The sequence below is a fragment of the Typopeltis vanoorti genome, chromosome 18 (genome assembly GCF_054136105.1).
Source record: "Typopeltis vanoorti isolate ZY-2024b chromosome 18, IOZ_Tvanoo_1.0, whole genome shotgun sequence".
In the NCBI taxonomy this organism is placed as follows: Eukaryota; Metazoa; Arthropoda; class Arachnida; order Uropygi; family Thelyphonidae; genus Typopeltis; species Typopeltis vanoorti.
In genome coordinates, this window is record NC_143566.1 from 57,726,002 (window position 1) to 57,751,442 (window position 25,441).

General features: G+C 35.4%; 1 protein-coding gene across 1 annotated transcript in view; it reads left to right on the plus strand.

Annotated features, from left to right (window-relative positions):
- Polr1A (RNA polymerase I subunit RpI1) overlaps window positions 1-25,441 on the plus strand; it is a 352,992-nt gene that overhangs the window by 292,582 nt on the left and 34,969 nt on the right. The window contains exon 30 of the mRNA XM_090408580.1: window positions 2,143-2,253. Within this exon, the coding sequence (XP_090264706.1) occupies window positions 2,143-2,253 (111 nt within the window). The remainder of the gene's footprint in view (window positions 1-2,142; window positions 2,254-25,441) is intronic.

Here is a 25,441-nt window from a genome sequence, read left to right on the forward strand (position 1 = left end):
TCACTGGCTCACTTCAACCTCTATCTCACAGACACTGCATTTCAGCTCTCTATTTCTTCTATAGGTACTTCCATGGTCACTGTTCCAATGAATTAGCAGACATCAGTCTTCCACCCATTATTGGTCCTGTTAAAAGAAATAACATCTGCCCAAGTCTCACACAAAATGTTGTTTTGTGCAAAGTAAAAAACTTTCAACATCATTCTCTTATTCAGAAATTTTTATTAATAAAGTCTAGCACCTTTTGGCTACTTGTATATGAGATATATATGACTTCTGCATTACTTCAACCTTATTATCTCTCCAAGTCTAGCTCCCACTGATGAGACCTTAATAAAAGTTGAAACCAGTCTGGATACTGGCCCTTCCCATTATGCATAGCATTTTACATGTCTGAAAGGGTGTGTGCTTTGCATTGTGGGATACATACTAAGGCAAGTGATGTGAAGTCATTAGCCTCTATATACAAGTAGCTCAGGTGTAAATATATTTCACGTGCAAAATATTGTTTTGCTTCCTTGGGTAAAGGATTAAAACCAAGTATATAATTTCTTGGTATCTTTAATGTATAATAGAACCAAGGTAAAAAATTTCAGCAGCCCGATTAAGTATTTCATCCTGTTTATTTTATTTTCATCCTCACTATACTGTGTCGAAATCACTGCCACTATTTGTCCCTTGCATCTCGATTTTTGTTGGGAATAACTCCTTTGCAACCATCAACAACACTTCTCCTTTTCCTGTCTGTCTTTATGAAAAATATCACATCCTTCCATCTCTGTTCCTGTCAGGATGTCATCCAGCCATGTCTTATTTACTCCAATTTTTGGCTACATGAACTCAATGAACATAAGTTTTGTTCCTCTTATTTCTGATACTTTTGGCATTCATGTACAAACATAATAGCTCATTTCCAATTACATAAGTCTCATGAACACCAGTTCACAAATGCGGCCTCTACACACTACTACCTGGCTGTTACCACCAATTCCTACAATCTGCACCACACATACATTCCCCATGTCTCAGGCCATCTCAGTTTTCTGTTGTTCCCTGTCCACCTTATGTTGGGTTAAGACATTTAAATGTGTGTTTGACCTTTCCTTTATGGATAACATGGAGGAAAGTCAAACACACATGAAACCAACCAACTCACTTTCAGTTGAAAATCTGTTATTAATATTCTTTACATCTTGAACAGCTTTTCAAATGAAATGAAAGGGAAAAAAAAAAAGATTTTAAAAATGAAACTGTATATCACTGCAAATACAAATAAGAATGATAGTAAATTGTTATAATGTATGAAATGAATGCATGAGCAAATGTGAAATGGCAGATGCTAGAAGTACTTCAGAACATGGCAATCCTCATGTAGATATGGTGTTTTGGTTGTATAGCCATGAACTTGGTAATCTCCATCACGCTTCTCCTCAGAGATTAATTTAATGGCATATGCAGAAAAATCAGCAGCTTAGTACAGCAAGATGGAGATGACCAAGTTCTTGTCTGTACAAATCTAAATACTATATCTACATGAGGATTGCCATATTTCTTAGGTACTTCTGGCATCTGCCTTTTGCACCTGCTCATGCATTCATCTCCTACAAATGATTTATTTACTATCATTCTTGCTTATATTTGCAGTGTTACACAATTATTTTCATTTTCAAAATCTTATTTTTTACCATTGAGTCACTTTCTTAGCATACATTATATCATCAGCACTGTCTGTCCCTTGCTATTTTTGAAGATGACAATATTACAAATTGCCATACAGTTCTTGTCACTTTAAATCCAGGAAATGTTTATCAGTAGAATGCATTAGAATGAGAAAGAGAGAAAGCAGCCAACACTATCTTCTGAACTGTGATGCTGGATATTGTTTTGAAAGAATACAGCAAAATACCAGTTACTGTTAATGGAAATTGGTAAACAGTTGTCCAAAGGAGCTGCAGCTGTTATTTATTTCACAGGTATTTATTATAACATACATTCTGTTGATTTAGCCGTGACCAAACTTTTAAGAATATAGTGTAATCTAGTATAAAATAGAATATCTGCTTTAGTTACTGGTAACTAGAATAGATGGTTATTTATCTTGTATTTATATGAAACACTTTTTTTTCATCTATTCCCTATTAGGAAATGTTTAAATATGACAACATACTGGATTTGAAGAGATTGTACAGTAATGACATTCATGCAATTGCAAACACGTATGGTATAGAAGCAGCAGCTAGTGTTATAGTAAAGGTAAGCTTCATTGAAACATCATTCTTTGCTTCACTGTTAATATTATTGAGTTTAACTGTTAATCTCTTGGATTATGACCCTACAATGTATATACTGATATGTTTCTGCTTAGACTTTATTAATTTATTCAGTAAAAATAATTTTTTGTGTTAAGTTATTGACTTTTTTTTTTTTCATTGTGTTCACTTAACTGATTCAGAAATATGTAACTGTGATTCATTAAGCCTTTTAATAGTAATAATAACTCATAACACCATATGGAGGGTTGGAAAAAAAAAAAAATCAGTGACCAACTTCCACCTTAAAAACCAAAAAAAGGCAAGTCAGAGTTTGCAGACCATGTGCTGAATGTAACATCCCTCCCCTCTCACATAGAATTAAATGGAAGAAAGCAGTTGTATAATGTACAAGCTGTAAGAAATATGAGATGCTGTCACTGGAGTCTGCAGTCTCCTAATCTCAACAGTTACAGTTCCATTAGTTTTTCCAAATTTTTGGATACTGTTATTCTGAGACCACCTTTAATCCAACAGCAATAGGCTACCCATACATATTCAGCATTAGAGAGTACACGATAGTGTGGTTCTCTCTTTTTCCATTACAATTTGAATCATTTTTATAAATAAAATTTGGATCAGTTAAAATTTCTGACATACCAGTTGTGAGAGAGAAAGAAAGAGAGGTGTCGTGTAGGGATGTCTACTTTCATCATATTTGTTTTAACATGTGCCTGAAGGAACTCAAATCTATTCCAGAAAACATGCTAATAACTGTGAATGGACAAAATTTACTTCATACAAAATACTCAGAAGGTGATATAGTATTATTTATAGATAATAAGGAAAACTTAAAATATATAATTGAAAGCTGACATAAAAAACATCAAAGACTATGGCAGAATTTACAAAAGAACTTAGAAGTGGAAGCAAATAAACTGGAACTGGAAAAAAATTTGATACTTAGGCATGCATGTTAATCAAGACAGATTAAATTATGAAAAAACTATCCAACACAGAATAAATCTAGAGCAGTCTACTATGACCCAACTTGCAAAAATATGGAAAAATGCATATCTCCCCCTCTCCCATCCCAATGAACTTAGTCAGTGGTACTGCCCAGACTTGGGTTATTAAACAGAAGGAAGAACAAAGGTTGTTTTTACTTTTACTGAGAGAATTGTGCATTATTTATTCTATATTTACATGTAGACACAATTGAAAAATTAAGATAGATAATTACATATTGTGCATACTTATTACCTATTCACGTATTGTGGATCATCATCATCAGTGTAATACAGTTGGAAATCAAAAAATTAAAGAATAATGAAGATATATGGAGAATGGAATCTTATTCAGTATGCAGTTGCAAGACAGCCACATATATATTTAAAAAAAAATACTATTAGGATCAATTAAAGTGTTTTGTGAATAAAAACAGAAAAGAAAATTGAAGTGCAGGTGTACATTTAATAAAATATTATATAATTAAACAGTATAGTTCTTAATAATAATTTCCCTGATTTTTGGCATGTTTTGAGAATGAGAATTTCCATATATCACTTAGTGTCAGTCCTTGGTTTATTCAGTAATCCATATAAACAGATGACTGCAACTGATTCTTTTAGAAGTCTAGAATAAAAGTTCTCTTCTAAATAAGTCATGGTTGACATGTCCCAATCAACTGCAAGGTTGGTATTAGAAGTATGGCTGGCCAAACCAGATCTGCCTTTTCTTTTGTGGTCAGCATCTGCAACATGTTCCTTCCTTCTTTCTCACCTCAAATCCATGGTGTCCTATATAGGCCAAACTACATGAGCATGGAATTCTGTATACTCTTGGGTATTTGTAGACTGGCATGTTATCTTTAGAAGCCCTCAGAAGGTTACAAACAGTTTGAATTGATTTAAAAGTTACTTTACTCTGATGTGATCTTTGAAGAGATGCTATTTTAACCCTGCAGAGGTTGAGTTCGTACAAATTGCAGCTTAGCTCGTGTGTATCTGAGAGATACATTCATTACTAAAATGCAATGAAACTTAAAAAAAATACACTGCAAAAATATAATACATGCTGGTTTATTTAGTTTCAGTTACAAGCTAGAAATTATTGAACAAAGAAATATAAAGAATAAAAATTTAGCTGATTGTTGCACTGTAAACCAGCTAGATATAAGATGCCTAAAAATGCTTTCAATTCTGTTTTATCTATTCGTTTAGCATCTCTTTCTCTTGAATACTGGCTCAAAATAGAATCAATGTATTTATTTGTACATAATAAGATTAAATCTAAAATATCATCTGTGATAAAGCAATTCCAAGTTTCAAGTTCTGTCTTGGCATTTTTTGCATTTGAATGCACTAACAGAAGTTGACACAAAATATTCTGCAGCTGTCTTCTCATTTGTTTTCTTATTGGATTTTTCCTCCATTTTGATTCTTTATCCATTCCAAGAAAATACTCTTCATTCGTATCTAATTTATCTTCACTTCACTAGAAATATATTGTTCGGTATCTGAATCTTCTGAATGAACTTTCACATAATCATCATGATCATCAATTTCCTGACATATACCCTCAAGGGATGTACAGGATATGATAGTACTTCGTGAAAAATTTACATCATTACTAACTTCCTATCACAAATTTTCCTGAAAATCAGTCTGTTACTTGTCAAGACTCCAATATTATCATTATCAGATCTTATATTTATATCGTCTAACACATTGTACCATATCAATCCACCTATATCTTGGTCTTCCTCTGGGTTTTTCCTGCCAACCTGGTAGACAACACTTGTTTTGCTAATCTTTCCTCACCCATTCTGTTTAAGTGACCATACCACCCGAGATTAGCTCTGTTAATTCATTCCTGGATGCCGCCAATGTCAAGTTCTTTCCTAATATCCTCATTTTTATTATTATATTGCCATTGATGCCATCTGTTCACACCTCTAATCTTTCTCAGGACTCTCATATCTGCAGTCTCTAGTTTTTGGTCAAGTGTTTTACTTCTGACCCAGCTCTCAGATCCATAAGTTAAAACTGGTTTGAACACTGTCTTGCATACAGCTAATTTAGTGTTCCGACTAATTTCTCTCTTATTCCATATGAATTTATTCAATTGACTTCCTACCATACCAGCTTTGTTGATTCTGTTGTCTATTTCCATATTTAATTTACCATCTTCAGTAAAAATCATGCCTAAGTAGCTGAAATGTTTTACTTGTTCCACTGGTTCCCCGTTCACAACACAGTTGACATTTTCAACAATTCTACCTATTTTCATTGTCTTTGTCTTTTTAATGCTGACCTTCATATCTATTACAGTTATTCAATTTAGTCAGGGAATCTTGCAAACTTGTAGCAGATTTATTTAGAAGTATAACATCGTCCACATAAAGCAAAGAACTGACATTAACATCTCCAATTCTGATATCATGTTTAATACCACTTTCCTTCATAATGTGATCCATATAGATAATGAATAACATAGAGGATAATGTACATCCTTGTCTCACATCAGATTTAACATTAAACCATCTTTCTGTACTTCCTTCAATTCTAACTGCCGACTTACTACTCAAATACAGACTAAGTATTGCTTGATATAATGCCCCATTGCACCATATAACTGTAGCGTTTTGAATAGCTTCTCTCTTGGCACCTTGTCATATGCCTTTTCCAGATCTACAAAACTTAAATAGAGATCTTTGTTATATTCCCATGATTTCTCAACTATTTGTTGTAAAGTAAAGATCTGATCCTGACAGCCTCTATTTGGCCTGAATCCAGCTTGTTCTTCACCAACCTTTTCTTCCACAATTCTTCTCAACCATTTCTCAAGTATACTGGCATAAATCTTGCATGGAACACTCAGTGGGGAAATACCTCTGCAATTCTCGCATTCAGTTTTATTTCCCTTTTCATATATGGGTACTATTAGAGCTCTACTCCAATCATCAGGAATTCGTCCCTCTGTCCAGGCTTTCTGAACTATGCAGTGCAGCCACTGTAAGACTTTTATACCACCATACTTCAGCATTTCTGGTCGAATATCATCTACTCCTGCTGCCTTTCCACATTTCAAGCCTTTGATGGCTTTTTCTACTTCAAGTATGGATATGTATTCCTGACTGTATGCCTGCTGAGTGTTTTATACCACTGTGCTATCACTGCTTGTTTCATTTAGCAATTTTTCGAAGTAATTACTCCATACTTCAAGGATATCTTTTTCTTCTGTTTTCATGTAACCTTTATCATCTCTAACTCCTTTTACAGCACTCTTTCCTCCATTTCTAAGCTTCTTCAACAACCTCCAGAATATCTTGCCACCTTCTTGATATTTATTTTCTATGGTCTTGCCAAAGTCCTCACATGACTTTTGTTTAGCTAGTTTTACATAGTGTTTAGCTTTCTTACATTTGTCTCTCTATTCAATAAAAAGAGCACGAGCTGACTTATTTGCCAGGAACCTTTGATATGCTTTCTTCTTTTCCTTCACTGCCTCTTTAACTTCCTGTGTCCATCATGGAGTTCTGATTTTCCTATCCTTGCAGACAACCTCACCACATGCCTCTCTGGTTGAATCAATTAGGGTATTCTTCAAGGCTTGCCACTGAATCTCCAAGGTTTGGTTCCTGTTCTCAAACTCTTTCATTTTTTCTTCAATAATCTTTGTTTTTGTTAGTCTACAGTTCACATCTGAGAGCTGCTCAACTTTTATTCACTTTAAAGCCTTCTTATATATCATTCTTTTCAATACGAAATTCAATTTTATCCTGCTCAAGACTAAATAGTGATTGGTTCCAATTTCAAATCCTCTGTATACTCTGGTGTACAGAGGATAATTGGAAGCGCTCGCTATCAACAATAACACAGTCAATCTTCTAAATCACTTTCATCTTTGCATTCGACTCTATCATTCTCATCATCAGATTCGAGTAACATTCGTTGATTCTCCTCAACATCTGATGGATTATCCAATCGATATATTTTTCCAGCCATTTTCAGTGGTAAATAAAATTAAAAAAAAAAAAAAACTAAACCAGTACTATACTGACATTGGAGTTTACAGTATCTCTCAGACACAATTTACTATCAAATATTACATAGAAACTATCCAACACTTTACATAACATGTGTTAAACTAAAACTGACCGCATAAACAGTGTGGAATATCACTCATAATATCTGTATGCGTAGCTAGTCATGACCTCCAAGCTATATATTAAACAATTTGCTTGTATCTGTCAGATCAGCCATGACCTTTGCGGGATTAATAGATAATTTTCAATAAACAGTGCATTGGCTTCCAGCTTTTCCTGAGGTGTTTTGAAAAGTTCTCAGCCTAACAATGAAAAAACGAATTTATAATTTCAAAATTATTTTTATTTTTCAACATAATCTCCCTTAAGACTAATACATTTATTCCAGCGATGCTCCAGTGCCATTTTTCCATCCCTGTAGTGGTTCTCCGTGAGATCTGCAAAATACCCTTCTACAGCTGCAATTACTTCTTGATTCGAAGAAAAACGCTGACCGGTGAGGAAGAGTTTTAGTTTTGGGAAGAGATAAAAGTCAGAGGGAGGCAAATTGGGGGAATAGGGTGGATGTTCCAACAATTCATAGTGCAAATCCCTTACTTTTTCCCATCGCCAAAACACATTTGTGGGCAGGTGCAGTGCATTGTCCTGATGAAAGATGATTTTTTTCTTCTGCAAACCGGGTCTTTTCTCACAAATTTTTTTCGTCTAGTGTGGTTAAAAGATCAGAATAATATTCCACGGTTATTGTTTTACCCTTTTCAAGATCATTAATAAACAAAATGCCGTTAGCATTCCAAAACACCAATGCCATGACCTTTCCTGCTGATGGAACCAACTTTGTCTTCTTTGGCGCTGAATTACTGGCTTCTGTCCCTGTTTTGACTGCTGTTTGGATTCTGGTGTGTAATGGTGAATCCAAGTCTTACCCATAGTAATAAATTGGCACATAAAATCAGTTTTATTCTTGTTAAAATGCTCCAAGCACTGTTCAGAGATTTTAATGCGAGTTCGTTTTTGATCTGCTGTGAGCAAGCGCAGCACCCATCTTGCACAAAGCTTTTTCATTTGCAATTCTTCATGCAAAATATATCATACACATTCTTTTGAAATGCCTATAGTCTCGGCAATTTCATGCACTTGATCAATGATTTCTGGTGTTACTTTTTGGACATCCTTCATGTAGATCATCTTCAAGGCTGGTATGGCCATGTTTAAACTCGGCAGCCTATTTCATAATTGTCGAAAACGAAGGAGAAGAGTGTCCATAAACTTTTATGAACTTTGAATGAGTTTCTTTTGGCGTTAAACCTTCTTTTACAAAGAATTTTATAACCGCACGATGCTCAATTTTATCCATTTCAAGGGATACAGACAACACTTTTGCTTCAGACAGCTGTATAAAACAAACTACTTGATAGAATGGCTTGCAATTTTACATGGATGCTTATGACAGATGTACCAACTTAGGGAAAAAAAATCTTGCCGATAGTGTTGCCATCTATGGTCAAGGCCACAGATGGCAAAACTATCGGCAAGAACTTTTGAGACCACCCTCGTAATACTATGTAACACTGAATTCACTTAATGCATATTCAGTTATACATTTGATAGTTTGATTATTGTTATTATTATTTTTAATTACAATATGGTTACTCAAAAAAAAGATAAACTAAACAAATAATGAACCCATTCCCATTTTCCTCTTGCACGTTAGGCTCACTGGCCTATCTCAGCCAAGGAAATTTGACTTCTTTGAAACCTAATCTTCTGGCTGTTTGGCCTGTTCTATGTCATGAAATATCTCACTTCCTAGGAGGAAAACCCTACCATCTCTGTATGATATTAGCTAACTTACTTTCAGTTGAAAAGGCCTGATAAGAGTTCTTTGCATTCTAGATGAGATTTAAACTCAGGTCTTGACAATTAAAGGGCTTCATTGAAACTATTCAAACTACTTAGGCACTCAAAATTGAGAACTTAGTAATAATAAATATAAACCAAAAAAAGAAAGAGAGAGACAGGAATTAACTTTGTATTTTTTTTTTTCTTTCTGTCAAGGTATCCTCTTTTTTTTTATTGTGATATTTTTTTACGTTTTTAAAAAACAGTTTTAAATTTTCCAAAAAAATAATGATTTGATGAACTTTTTTGACATTTATAGAATTTCAGACAAGAATCATAGATCATTTAAAATGCTGTCTGTACTGTTATCAGATCATGTAGTAGATTATTCTTGCATTGTAATAGCGCTGATCTCTAGCAGATGTCACTGTGATCACTTCTGTATTCAGTATGTCCATTGACATTTGGTATTCTTATGGTGAAACAGAATGTGTTTTTAATCTTAGCATGTTTAATAATTCAGTTCATATAGTTCTTTTTGAATTAATGGCTGGAAGGGAATGATGAACTTGCTTTCAGTTGATTTGAATTTTGATATTGTTGAAAAATCAAAATAAATCACCATATATGAAAGAAATATTTTTTATAAAATAGCAACTTAATAATTTTTTAGGTTTGATTACTTCTGTACTTTTTTTGAATCTCCTCCTTATGAATTTAATTATAAAAAAAATGATAATCAGAGTAATATTTACATTTAACATCACTATTATGATAGTTTTATTGCTTATATGTAATGATAGTAATAAAATATGCTCTTATGGCCATTTACCCTTACACGTACTAATCAAACCTCTTATGTATGGGATTAACATAACTGAAAAATTAATTCTTCCTGTCCTTCCTCTTGCCCATGTGAGAGGAGAGAAAATTGTTGACCTGAATAAACTAATAAGCAAACAGATAGCATAAAATAATGCATTCCAGTTTTTAAAAAAAAAACTAAACAAAAAAAAAACTAAACAAAAAAAAAACTTATTTTTCTGGTGCTTCATTTCTTTGAATTGCCACTTAGCACATACACATAATATAGTAGTAGTCCAAATTTAGATTTACTTTCTAGTAGACCAAAGTTATTTCCAAGATCACTTATTTTTAAGAACTAGGTTTAATGTTATTTTTATATATTCAGTTTTATTATTAGAAAGAAAGCTACTACTTTCAATGATGGCAGTTAAATGCTATACTTGAAAACATGTTTTATTTGAATTATCAACCATAATCTGCTTGTTGATTGCATTCATTTTCATTTAAAACATAGCAGCTGTTGAGACAAAGGAAATATAATTGCTTATGAATCTGTTTCTTAGTAAAATTAGTGAATTATTAATTCCAGAGTACAAATTTGATATGGTGAAAGAATGTAGCAGCTGCACAAAATGACTAATTCATTTTTCCCTATTATTTTTCTATTAATTAAAAACTTTTGCAACAGAACTCATCATCAAATTCCTGACATGTACCCTCAAGGGTGTACAGGATATGATAGTACTTCATGAAAAATATACATCATTACTAACTTCCTATCTGCAATTTTCCTCCAAATCAGTCTGTTACTTGTCAAGACTCCAACATTATCAGATCTTATATTTCTATCGTCTAAGGCACTTTGTACCGTATCAATCCACATACATCTTGGTCTTCCTCTGGGTCGTTTTGCTGCCAACCTGGCAGAGAACACTTGTTTTGCTAATCTTTTTTCGCCCATTCTGTTTAAGTGACCATACCACCTGAGATTAGCTCTGATAACGCATTCCTGGATGCTGACAATGACAAGTTCTTTCCTAATATCCTTGTTTTTAATATGATAATGCCATTTATGCCATCTGTTCATGCTTCTAATCTTTCTCAGGACTCTCATATCTTTGGTCAAGTGTTTTTACTTCTGATCCAGCTCTCAGATCCATAAGTTAAAACTGGTTTGAACACTGTCTTGCATACAGCTAATTTAGTGTTCCGACTAATTTCTCTCTTATTCCATATGAATTTATTCAATTGACTTCCCACCATACCAGCTTTATTGATTCTGTTGTCTATTTCCATATTTAATTTACCATCTTCAATAAAAATCGTGCCTAAGTAGCTGAAATGTTTTACTTGTTCCACTGGTTCCCCGTTCACAAAACAGTTGATATTTTCATTGTCTTTGTCTTTTTAATGCTGACCTTCATACCTATTACAATTCATATCTATTACAACAGTTATTCAATTTAGTCAGGTAATCCTGCAAACTTGTAGCAGATTTATTTAGAAGTATAACATTGTCCGCATAAAGCAAAGAGCTGACATTAACATCTCCAATTCTGATATCATGTTTAATACCACTTTCCTTCATAATGTGATCCATATAGATAATGAATAACAGTCGGGATAATGTACATCTTGTCTCTCACCAGATTTAACATTAAACCATCTTCCTGTACTTCCTTCAATTCTAACTGCTGACTTACAAATCAAATAAAGACAAAGTATTACTTGATATAATGCCCCATCGACACCATATAACTGTAGCGTATTGAATAGCTTCTCTCGTGGCACTTTGTCATATGCCTTTTCCAGATCGACAAAACTTAAATACAGATCTTTGTTATATTCCCATGCTTTCTCAACTATTTGTCGTAAAGTGAAGATCTGATCCTGACAGCCTCTGTTTGGCCTGAATCCAGCTTGTTCTTCACTATCCTTTTCTTCCACAATTCTTCTCAACCATTTCTCAAGTATACTGGCATAAATCTTGCATGGAACACTCAGTGGGGAAATACCTCTGCAATTCTCGCATTCAGTTTTATTTCCCTTTTCATATATGGGTACTATTAGAGCTCTACTCGAATCATCAGGAATTCGTCCCTCTGTCCAGGCTTTCTGAACTATGCAGTGCAGCCACTGTAAGACTTTTATACCACCATACTTCAGCATTTCTGGTCAAATATCATCTACTCCTGCTGCCTTTCCACATTTCAAGCCTTTGATGGCTTTTTCTACTTCAAGTATGGATATATATTCCTGACTATATGCCTGTTGAGTGTTTTTTACCACTGTGCTATCACTGCTTGTTTCATTTAGCAATTTTTCGAAGTAATTACTCCATACTTCAAGGACATCTTTTACTCCTGTTTTCATGTCACCTTTATCATCTCTAACTCCTTTTACAGCACTCTTTCCTCCATTCCTAAGCTTCTTCAACAACCTCCAGAATATTTTGCCACCTTCTTGATATTTATTTTCTATGTTCTTGCCAAAGTCCTCCCATGACTTTTGTTTAGCTAGTTTTACACACTGTTTAGCTTTCTTACATTTGTCTCTGTATTCTGTAAGAGTAAAAGCTGGCTTATTTGACAGGAACTTTTGATAAGCTTTCTTCTTTTCCTTCACTGCCTCTTTAACTTCCTGTGTCCACCATGGAGTTCTAATTTTTCTATCCTTGCATACAACTTCATCACATGCCTCTCTGGCTGAATCAATCAGGGTTTTAATCAGGCTGAATCTTCAAGGTTTGGTTCCTGTTCTCAAACTCTTTCATTTTTTATTGAATAATATTTGTGTATTTTAATCTACAGTTCACATCTGAGAGCTGCTCAACTTTTATCTGCTTTAAAACTTTCTTACATGTTCTTCTTTTCAATATGAAATTCAATTTTATCCTGCTCAAGACTAAATGGCGATCACATCCAATTTCAAATCCTCTGTACACTCTGGTGTCCTGCGCCAGGGAGAAAACATCACTATCAACAATAACATAGTCAATGAGACTTTTCTTATTCTTTGCTTCTTCTCTCCATGTGAATTTGTGCACATTTTTATGTTGGAACATGGTGTTAATAATAACCTGTCCATGTCCTGAGCAGAAATCCAAGTATTTGCCATTATTATTATTAGCTTTGCTCTTTTCTTCAAATTTTCCGAAAATATTTTTGTATGTCTGACAATCATTTCCTACTCTGCTATTTATATCCCCAACAAGGACCAACTTTTCCTTTTTCATTGTGTCAGTTGCTTTTTCTAAAGCATCAAAAAATTCCTTCACCTCTACCTTAGTAGAACCTTCTGTGGGACCATATAGATATTAGCATCACTCTACTTGAGACTGCCTGCCATTCAAGAAGATTAGCCTCATATTTTGTGTTGAATACTAGGGCTACTCCTTCTTTTCCTTGATTGTCACTTCCTGAATATAATATTTTGTATTTATTGCTCAGAAAGAACTTAATATATTTAATATAAACATTATTACTATTAGAATGACTATAGAACTAGTTGATGGCATTAGTATATTGAGGAGAAAAAACGTTTTTGGAGGATAACGTATGTCTTTTCTAGAAAAGAGATTCATTCATTTGAAGCAAGGGAGGTCTAAATCCTCTCTTTCTTTGGTTGAGGTAGTACATTAATATTCCTTTGGCTGTGGAAAAAAAAAACACTTGAACATGCCTTTCTCCAGCCAAAAACCAATTTGCTTACCTTCTAATTATTGTAATGAAAATTTAACATTGTGATCCATGATTTTCCAAATTACACATCTCCCTTCCGCCAATTTTATAGGTGGTTTTAAACCACCTATAAAATTAAAAAACATATTCTACTCCTCTAAGGATCCTCTCCTCATTGATTCACTCTGGAGTTTATCATATCTATTGTACCTGTAACTTACCTTATATTGGTGAAACTAGATGTACAATCCCTATCCATAAAAAAGAGAGAGAGAGAGAGAGAGAGAATGCAAACAACACTTAGAATGATTTTATAAACTTTTTTTAACAGTTATGGAATTTTATTTACAGTACATTAAATTTAACAATTTTGGAGCAGGGCTCTCAGATCACACTCTTAACACACTACACCAAATTATTGGAAAAGTACACATTCTTTACATCATACAAAAACTTGGTGTGAACAGAAATTTAAAGAAGCCTGTGAAATTTTGATTAACCATCCTAATCTTAACAATAATGGTGGCATAAAAATCCCAAGAATTTGGATGGCACACATTCAGTCCAAGTTTTTGTATGATGTAAAGAACGTGTACTTTTCCAATAATTTGGTGTAGTGTGTTAAGAGTGTGATCTGAGAGCCCTGCTCCAAAATTGTTAAATTTAATGTACTGTAAATAAAATTCCATAACTGTTAAAAAAAAAGTTTATAAAATCATTCTAAGTGTTGTTTGCATTCTCTCTCTCTCTCTCTCTTTTTTCAGCCAATAAAAGCTGAAATAATTGCCTAGAATCCTAAAGTCAGCAAACTCTGACTTTAGGATTCTAGGCAATTATTTCAGCTTTTATTGGCCACCATCCAAACTGTCTTCTTTTAATTTATATCTATACTTATATGAGTACTTATGTAAACATATCTATACTTATGTAAACATGTTGCTCTCTAGCTTAATTTATTTTTGTAACCAAACAGATAAAAATAATAACACAACTCAAGCTTTGATGTAGTAAGGTTATTGTTTTTTCCCCACCAGAGATCAGGCCAATAGTTTTAACAGGTGACTAAATCAATGTAACTTTAGCATAACATGTAGATTGTAGTGCAGCTTGTTTCTTTGTGTGTGTGTGTGTACTCCAGATGATGACCCTAATGTAAAGGTCAAAACGTTGAGTGATTATTTTGGTGTATATTAAACTGATGTTTTACTCTAACACAGTAGTTGTTTCCATAATTTTTATGCATATATACTATATTCAACTTTTTTAAATTTGTTTGCATAATATTTATTTTTTGCGTTTGCATTTAACATAATATTTCATTTTATTAAACTTATTTAACTGCTTATTTTTACCTCTTGTACTGCTGCAACTGTTGTTACTGTGCAATACAGCCTTAGTTGTCCTTGATCAATAAACACTATTCCTACCTGTCCTCTAGTCTTTGATCAGAAGAATCCTGAATATCTTGGAAACCACCAAGTCTTCTGATTCCAGTTGTATCCCCCCCTCTCTGTAACAGTAACCCAATAAGGCTACATGACAGTTGGAATTGAAACTACTGGGTGAAGTTACACATGCATCCATTTATTCAGGTGCCATATGATCACTCAGTTGCTCAGTGATGTTCCACACCAGTCCTCGCCAGGTGGTCCTGTCGTATGCTTTTCTGAAGGCTTCAGCTCTCTGAAGATCAGTTGCTCCAGACACATACACCATTCATCTCACAGAGGATCTATCCCTTTCCTCTTTTTCTAGGAACTTTACCTTTTATTACTGTTTTGAGAAGTCCTCCTTTCAGTGTGTCCAAAGTATTTCAACTTTCTTCTATCGGTATCCTTCTTTTTTGAATGCCATCTCCTATCAGAGGTCACCGACCACCTTGGCAAATTTTGAGCGATCCTCAGCTACTCTGAACAGTCTCTCAGAGCTCGTGCCAGTCCACTATTTGATGTCTGGCAAACAAGATTTTCTTTGTCTTCCTTGTCCTCCTCTTCTTCCATTTATCTTCCCTTTTATAATCAATTGAGGTATCATATATTTTTCATTATGAAGTAGGTGACCAAGATATGCAGTTTTCCTTCTTTTTATGGTATCTAAAAGTTCACGTGATTTCCTTGTTTGTTCCAGCTTCCTGATTGGACGTTTTTGCTGTCCATGGGATTTTTAACATTCATCTGTATAACCACATCTCAAAGGCTTCAAGTTTTTTAATTGATGTTGTCTTCAAGGTTCAAGAACCAGTAATAGAAAAAAATTAAAAAATATAAACGGTTAGCCTAGTGGCTTTGCGCTTCACAACCATATGCCTGGGGAAGGAGTGTCCCAGGTTCGATTCTCATCAAAGATGTGAGGAACTTGAGGATCTTCCTCAGCCATAGCCAAGTTAGCCGGACGTGGGCAGTAGGGTGTTTTCCACCAGTTTATCTGGCGTTTTTCATCCCACAAGCAGGCAAACTGGCCCCGTGAACATACGCTGCTACAGTCAAAAATATATCCCCCCAGTGGCAGACTAGGCATCAGGTCGGTTGGGAGTGGTACTGACAAGAAGTCGCATCTAAGTAACATGCAGGCCCTGCATAGGAAGCGGGAATAACGCGTAGTGAAAGAAGAAGATAAACATAAATGGATGGAACACGTTTAAAGAATGAAAACAGCAAGATTACCAAAACAAGCCTTAAAGTACAAGCCATTAGGAAAAAGAAAACCAGGATGTCTCTTAAACGATTCAACGATGACTTTTAAGGCCGGAACAGGCCATGCAAGGCCTAAATTCTTGATACGCATGATGATGATGTCTTCAAGGTCCAAGTTTCTGCACAGTACAGCAGTACAGACCATACATCACATTTAACCATGCATACTCTAAGCTCTAAATTTAAATTGTGGTTACACAGTATTGATTTCATAACAAATGCAAAACGGCAAATATAAATCTGATTTTAGATCTGCTAATAAAGGCCAACAACAGAAAATGCACCTCCTGTCCAAATGGAAGCTGTGCTTTCTGTTGTACCTGATGGCATTACTGTTACTTCACCTGAATATAAAGCTAACTTCCTAGCATCACTCATTTCCTTGAACTCCTGCATAGATGACTAAGGCAAATTGCCTCCTACCATATCAGAATCTGAGCACCATGTACCTCTTGTAGTTTTTTGGAGAGATTTTTTCTTGTCATTTCAAAAAACTACAAGAGGTACATGGTGCTCGGATTCTGATATGGTAGGAGGCAATTTGCCTTAGTCATCTATGCAGTAGTTCAAGGAAATGAGTACCTTAATTCCAGGGAATATTAACAACAACAGCACAAGTTTCTTCAAACCCTTTGATGGCATGTGCTCAGTGGTGGAAGAATCACTGAATCCATTTCTGGATTGCATTCTTCATTTAACCAGCATCTGAGATATTTAAACTTTGTCAGTTCTTTCTAGCACCCATCCATTATGTGCCTTTCACTGATATCCTCAACAGTCTTCTGTAACATCTCACAAGGTGCAAAATCACTGAATCGATATGGATTCAGTGATTCTTCCACCACTGAGCACATGCCATCAAAGGGTTTGAAGAAACGTGCTGTCGCTCTTAATATTCCCAGCGCTTTTGACCATGTCTAGCATTGAGGTCTGCTAAATAAATTGCCGTCTTTTTATAGGCTTGAAAATTTTATTAATGTTAGTGAATGTTAATCAAATGTTAATTATCATTGACATTAGATAATTATTTAAAAAATTGCCACATACACACAAACACACCAGTTCTTCCAACACCGGTTTCCCATTACCTTGAATCCTTGTCCACTTTCCAAACCCTGGTTCATCAGAAAATGTAGCAAAGCAGTTAAATTAAAAAAATTCAGCTTACCACAGGTGGCTTGCATCAAGAACCCTCCAGCCTCATACATTCATGCCAAGCACATAACAAATGTAAAACAGTCAACAGCAGATCTAAATCTGATTTAGATCTACTAATAAAGGCCAACAATAGAAAATGTGCCTCCTGTCCAAATGGAAGCTGTGCTTTCTGTTGTACCTGATGGCATTACTGTTACTTCACCCAAATATAAAGCTAACTTCTTAGCATCACTCATTACCTTGAACTCCTGCATAGATGACTACGGCAAATTGCCTCCTACCATATCAGAATCCGAGCACCATATATCTCTTGTAGTTTTTTGGCAAAGACATCAGAAAGCTACTAAATGACTTGGACACTAAAAAAGTCTTCTGGTTCTAATGGCTTCTCTCCAGTTGTTCTTAAGCGTTGTACTCTTGTGCTAACACCTGCCCTGTGTCATCTGTACAATCTTTTATACTTAGCCAGTACCGATCTCAATGCGTGGAAGCAATCATATATCCAGCTTATTCTAGAAAAAAAAAGGGGGGGGGGGAGAATAGTCTACCATCAAACTACTGACCAATTGTCATAAATAACTACCTTCTCCAGTACCTGGAAAACCACAGACTAATCAGCAACCACCGATATGAATTCTACCATTCAAGATCCACAGCTAACTTCTTCCACCATTGAAAGTTTATTTTTCTCTTGGTTAGAATATAATAAATTTAGTTTAATCCTTTATCCAAGTGTGAGCAAACAAAGTTTGCGCCTGAAAGTATCTTCAGGACTGAGGTAAGGTGGTACACACCAGGGCAACTCGTTGCAAAGGTGGAGCAAGCTACCAATACTCCTGTCTCAGTATCTCCTATAATGCAAAACACATCTCCTTGCGGATATGTCTAATGTTATGCATTAAGGGAAGGGCCACTACCCAGACTAGTTTCGACCTTTATTGAGGTCTCTTCAGTGGGAGCCAGGCCCAAGCTGAGATACCAGGCAGAAGCATTCGCAGGTCATCTCTACCCTTAGAATGCTTCTGCCTGGTATCTCAGCTTGGGCCTGGCTCCCACTGAAGAGACCTCAATAAAGGTCGAAACTAGTCTGGGTAGTGGCCCTTCCCTTAATGCATAACATTAGACATATCCGCAAGGAGATGTGTTTTGCATTACATTATAGGAGATACTGAGACAGCAGTATTGGTAGCTTGCTCCACCTTTGCAACGAGTTGCCCTGGTGTGTACCACCTTACCTCAGTCCTGAAGATACTTTCAGGCGCAAACTTTGTTTGCTCACACTTGGATAAAGGATTAAACTAAATTTATTATTTTCTTCCACCATTGAGCACATGCCGTCGAAGGGTTTGAAGAAACTTGTGCTGTCACTCTTAATATTCCCAGAGCTTTTGACCATGTCTAGTATTGAGGTCTGCTAAACAAATTGCCATCTTTTTGGACTACCTGCCACCCTCTGTAATTGGGTAGCCAGCTTTCTCTCTGGTCATTCACTGTGTGTGTGTAATGGTGGATTTCTCCCTCTCTTTGAGCTTCACCACCAATGTAGGAATGCATCAGAGCTGTATCCTATCACCAACTCTTTCTCTATACATAAATGACCTACTCTCAATCACCACTAATCCTACAGATGGTTGTACTCTTCATTCATCCTGTTCATTTAACAAACCATGCAGTGCTCAGACATCCCAAGCTTCAATATCACCTATAACCAATGCTTTAAACATTGATCTTTTTGCCATCCTTTAGTGGGGTGAGGACAATCTGGTCACCTTCGATGTCACCAAAACTCAGACTTGCCTTTTCTCTCACAAAGCAGATATCAGCTTACCTACCCTTACCCTCAGTAATATGCAAATCACCAGACACGATCAGATCTCTTTCTCTGTTTGGACTAACATTTATTCCAGTCTCTTCTGGCATAAACACATCAGTAGCTTCCTCATCATCCAAAAATTTAGGCATTATTTTAGATACTATTTTACACCTGCCAGCTACTAACTAGCATAGTAGCTGGCAGGTAATACTGCTCGCATGTTTGAAGGTACACCTAGAATGTCCCTAAAAATTCTTGACATCTAGAGGAGAGCAGTTTGGCTCACAGATAATCCCTGTTTTCAACAGTAAAGTTTTAATTTTTTTTTTTTTTAAATATTTCACTTACCTAAGGAATTTAAGTATTTGTTTGAAGGCCAAACAAAATTAAAATGAAATGCGCCTACACTTGTAGTGGTAACTTTTCATCTTTAACCCTCTTGTGAAATTCAAATGGTAGCACTTGCAAGTGCTACCATATGAATGGGAGAACATAACAAAAATGAAAACTTTACTGCATGCCATTCAATGCAGCTATGAGCACAAATGTGTGAACTGATGATGAAACTGTAGAAAATAAATTTTGATGTTGCTAAACAAAATGTAAAATTACTTGACAGTTCTTTGTAGTCTAAAGAAGACGAAACTTTTTTCCTCCGCCAAAATCAGCACTATATAAAGTAAATGCCATCCACCACACTGTTATTTAGAGAAATAATCTAACCAGCCTATTTCAGGTCAAAAAGGGAGAGGAAGACATGATATCTGATTCCTTTAAAATGAAAATAGGTCATAAGTATCCTTCTAAATTTAGAAATAAATCTGAATCACCAAAATAGTGTTCTTCTAAACATACTTCTACCTATTTTAGAAGTAATTACTACCTTCTAAAATAGGTAGTAATTACCCCCCCCCCCCAATACATTCTTGTATCTTCAGACTTGTTTGGAGGAGACTCATATCAGAACTAGTCTGAAGTTGTCACTATCAACAATGACACGATTAGTGAGACCTTGAAATCTATCCCTCTACCAGTGCTTTCCAACATAGCTCTCATCAAATATATGAAGAAGACAGGCCTCAGTAAAAGAACTGGAGAAAATCACAAATAACCCCCTCCTGTAAATCCCTCCCCCAAGAACTTGGCTGAAGTTAAGGTGCCCATTTTGGGCCATAACCAGAGCCTTTACTGGCCCAGCACCTTCGACACTCACGACATGTGGAACCAACAATGAACTATGAACTTGCCAACAAATGGCTCTCTTGTGAAAGATCCCTGCAGCTGCCAGCCCTTGCTTCATCCTTCCTAGAAGACTATGGATAACTATCAACAGAATCAGAGTGAACCTGGGCAGATGTTGGCTACCTCCTACATAATTGGAATTGGCAAATAGCTCTTACTCTGACTGCACCCATATCCTACAGACTATCAAACATATCATCAGTGACTGTACCTTCGCCATTTCCACGGTGATCTGCAGGATATACATGAAGTGTGAAAGGAGGCGCTAGAGTGGCTTTCAATATTGGACATTGAACTATAGCTGAACTCTGCCATAAGAATACCTACCCACCCACCTACTGTCAACAATAATATACTTAATAAGATTTCTTACATCTTATGTATTTTCTTCATATATCTGCAACTGATTTTATACTCTGCTGTTTTAGCCTTCAACAAGGATTAGCTTTTCTCTTTTTTTTTTTTCATGTTATCTGGCCTCTCTAATGACTCACAGAAATCCTGTACTACTTCTTTCTTGCCTTCTGTGAGACCATAGACAGATAACTCATGGCCCATATCACTCTGAAATTGATGACATTTCAGATGGCAGCAATTTCAGAAATTGCTACCATCTGAAATTGCTGCCGCTTTTTTCCCCTTATCATCATTGCCTGAATTTATAATTATTATTGTAATTTGTCCTAGTTTTTGTCATCTTCATCTTGGTGACACTAGTTTTAGTGTGATGATAAACTTCCTAAATAGGAGACAGTTTCACGTAAACTGATGTGAGCAAATTTCAAAATATGAAATTAGGCAGTCTGTGCTCTCATAGAAGATTGTTAGGGGAAAAAAAGAATTTTTTCAGTCATTAAAGAGGACCGTTGATATATATTTATATAAAACAGGTGTTTGTTAGACATATAGCACTATATGAAATGAATTTCAGATGTACAGAAATATTTTGAGAAAATTTGGTGAAGAGGATAGTGCTAATAATAATGGTACAGCTGCAGGTTTCTGCAGTCATTTCTAATGCCATATTCCAACATAAAAATGCACATAACTCTCATGTAGCGATACACACAGTATATGTGTTATTGATGATGGCAACATTTTGACTTCATTTAATAATTTCAGATTTGGCCAGATTAAAGAATATATAATTCAAATTCTTTTATAGGGAATTGGAAATTAAAAGTGCCCACCACCAAGTCTTGTGCAAAGCATTTCATAAAAATATGTGCATAGTATTAAAATTTTCAAAATAAGATGCAGATAGTTGTTACTTAAATCCCTACCCCCTCCCATATGCTCAAATATTAAAATATTTTTTGAGGGAAAGCAAATTAGTGTGAAAGCGAGAACCAGAGCCTAGAGAATGAGTGTCAAAATCTGAAGAAAATATTGATTGACCTGCTAGGGAAGCATGTGGTGAAGCTGTCTGAAGGTGGCAAAATATTGTATGTTAGGGAGGCTAATTAGAAAGCTTAAAAATGGAAGGAAATAATACTACAAAAGGAATTAAAAATCATAAAAACAATCTGGATATCTGGAGTAATTACTTTGAAAAATTATTAAATGAGATAACATACAATACAACAGTGATATAAAATATCTCAGAGAAATACAATCAAGAGTGCATATCAGTAACTTAAATGCTATCAGAAACATGGAAAATTCACTTCAGTAGATGATATTCATATAGTGCTGTATGTCAGTCAGATTGTTTTATTTATTACAATAAATATAAGTGACCAAACATGGAACTTTTTTCAAGCTATTTCAGGTCTCTAATAAGCAGAGGTTGTTGGTTTCACACTGAGCAATGAAATTCATATTTCACCAAAAGACAATCACCAACATTCATGCTCATGGCCGGATTTGAACCCACTCTCCAACCAATAGGCAGGCTTCAAATCCTTCCATGAGCATGGATGTTGGCGATTGTCTTTAGGTGAAAGATGAATTTCATTGCTCACTGCAAAACCATCACCCCAGCTTATTTTCATTAAGAGATACCTCCAGGAAGTCAGGGACTCATCAATTGAGGCCCAGATATCACCCACATAGCTATCATACCTTTTCTTGAATTCATTCACACTACCTGAACCATCTAGGGCAATGCATTCATTCTCTAAAAATTACAGATACCAAGAAATTATATTATTGGTTTAATCCTTTATCCAAGTGTAAGCAAACAAAGTTTGTGTGTGTATATTCAAGAAGTCATATATTTCCTAGATAGAGGCTAATGACTTCACACATCAGTTGCCTTAGTATCTAATATAATGCAAAGCACACATTCTTGCAGTGTGTATAATGCTATGCATTATGGGAAGGGCCAGACCCAGACCAGTTTCGACCTTTGAGGTATGTTAAAGTGCAGAGATACCTCTCCAAAAACTCATAGTAAGAGCCTTACTATGAGTTGCCTCAGTTTGCACTACCAAATGGGTCAGGTGTTGCACTATCCAGGTATTTGCTTGCACCTGGAATTGCCGAACTTTATATAGTTTCTATATTCGGCATGAAACAATATGGGATGTAATATCCCTTAACTTAAATAAAATCATTAATCATTATCTAAACCTTGGTCTCATAACATATACACACACCCGAAAAGATGTGTGCTTTGCATTATGGGATACTAAGGCAATTGATGCAAAGTCATGACCCACCAGAATACTAGATAATATTCATCATCCTTGACTTGTGCTTAACTAGCTCATTCCATTTTCTTGAGAATCCTATCCACAAAAGGCTGTAAATGTATGATACATTAGTAGTTGTATTGTAAGTGTGCTAAGGCTTAAATTGTTTGGAAACCCTTCTTCAGAGACCAAATATGGAACTTTTCCAAGGTATTTCAAACTTCAAATAAGCAAGATAGTGGTTTCACATCTCCTAAAGGCATTTATAAAATATCCCCTCCCACACACACATTCATTCATCAGTGATATTAACAAGGCACTTAAGTGCCCACAGCCTTCCAAGTATCCTTGGATTTCCTAACCATAATACAAGGATGAGGCGGTTACCCCCCCCCCCCCCCAACTGTTCTTGTCTGTAAATTGCATGTGTTTTACTGGCCGGTTTGTCTGTTTTGAGGGATGAAAAACCTGAGTTTCTGGGAGGGAAAAACCCCTCTACCACGGTATGAGACCAGCTAACTCACCTTTAGCCAAAAGAGACAGGTAAAGGTTCCTCACGTCACTGATGGAAATCAAACCCAGGTCTTTCCGACCAAAGGGCTTTGTCTATACTGGCTGAGCTACAGAGGCCCACACGTGCACACGCATCCTAGTGGAATTTTCAAACCCAAACCCTGGTGCCGAGTGGATATGCTATCCACCAGGTCTCTGCGAGTAACTAAGGCTGTAACTTTGAGTTCTTACTTTTATTATGAAACATTTTTATCTAGCAGCTCTTGATTGCATGCCATTTAGAATTATTATTATAATAATGATGTTTCCTGATCTAGATACTTCTCAGGTTGAATCAACACAAATAACTCCAACTAATGAAAGATTTCATCTCCAATTCTACTCAAAATCATTATCTAAGCCCTGGTCTCAAGTATGTTTAAAAGCAGCCAATAAAAAAATTAGCATATTTCAAGTGGCTTAAAACCAAAATTCCAGCTTTACACAATTAGCCTACAATGAGACAACAAACAAACAAAAAAATGTGGGGGGGGGAGATGGGGATTGAGCTGTATAGTCTCTTGACAGAATTATTAAGTGCATCTTCTGCCTTCCCATGCTTCTGTTTTTCTCGACATCCATATAGTACTCAAAGATAAGATAAAAATGTGACTTCCTGGCATCACTCGTCTCTTTCAACTCTTGTATATATATAATCAAGTCAAATCACCTTCCACTAAATCAGGAATAGTTCACTACATGTCTCCTCTCTCTGAAAGGCATCAGATGAATCTTTAATAGTTTGGATACTAACAGATTTTGTGATCTAGATGATAATTCTATTATATTCTATTGTGCTCTAGAATTAACACCCTCCTATATTGTCTGTATAATCTTTCATGCTAGTCTGGTATCTTCCCAACTACAGCATGGAAGCAAGTCTATATTCAACCTATTCCAAAAAAAACAACAAAGTGTGTAGAGTGTGTAAATAAGTCTGCCATCAACTCAAAAATTATAAGATCATCAATTCGAGTGCATTTGGAGACCCATCAGCTAATTAATAATCTGCAGTATATAGTCTATCACTCTACAGCAGATCTCCTGACCAGTCTTACATCCTTTGAACAAAACCCATCAAAAGGTTTTGGAACGCATGTTGCCTCTCTTTACATTTCCATAGCATGTCATAACTTAATCCCCTCACATTTATTCATCAATGCTGTAGACTAGGGCTTTGTATGTTTACCCACACTTTTCCTCCTATGTAAATGATCTTATCTCACTAACAATAAATTCTGTCTATTGTTCTGCTTCGATACTACACTTCATTCCTCTTCTTCATTTGACAGACCTTGTAGTGCAGTCATGTAACCAAGGACTTTTGCTCTGATTTTCTTGCTGCTCTTTGATCTAGTGAGAAGAGTTGGTTATTTCAGTATTACCAATGTACAGTCCTCTCTTTATTTCTCAGAAGAAAAATTTCTCATTTCCTTCCTTTTGATAACATCAATATCTTCAGACAAAATCAGATTTATCTTTGTGAACTGAATTTACACTTTTCTAATCCAAACACATAATATTCATATCTCCAGTCTACAAAAAAAAAAAAAAAAAACTTGATAATCTTTTAAAACTATTAAAGACACTTTCTCACTTATGCCTGATATCATATAAATCCCAAATCTACCAAACCTTGGAATACTGTTCACGTTTGTGTAATAGCAAACGTGAACAGTATTCCAAGGTTTAGTAAAATAGTAAAGATTTCCTTGAAAA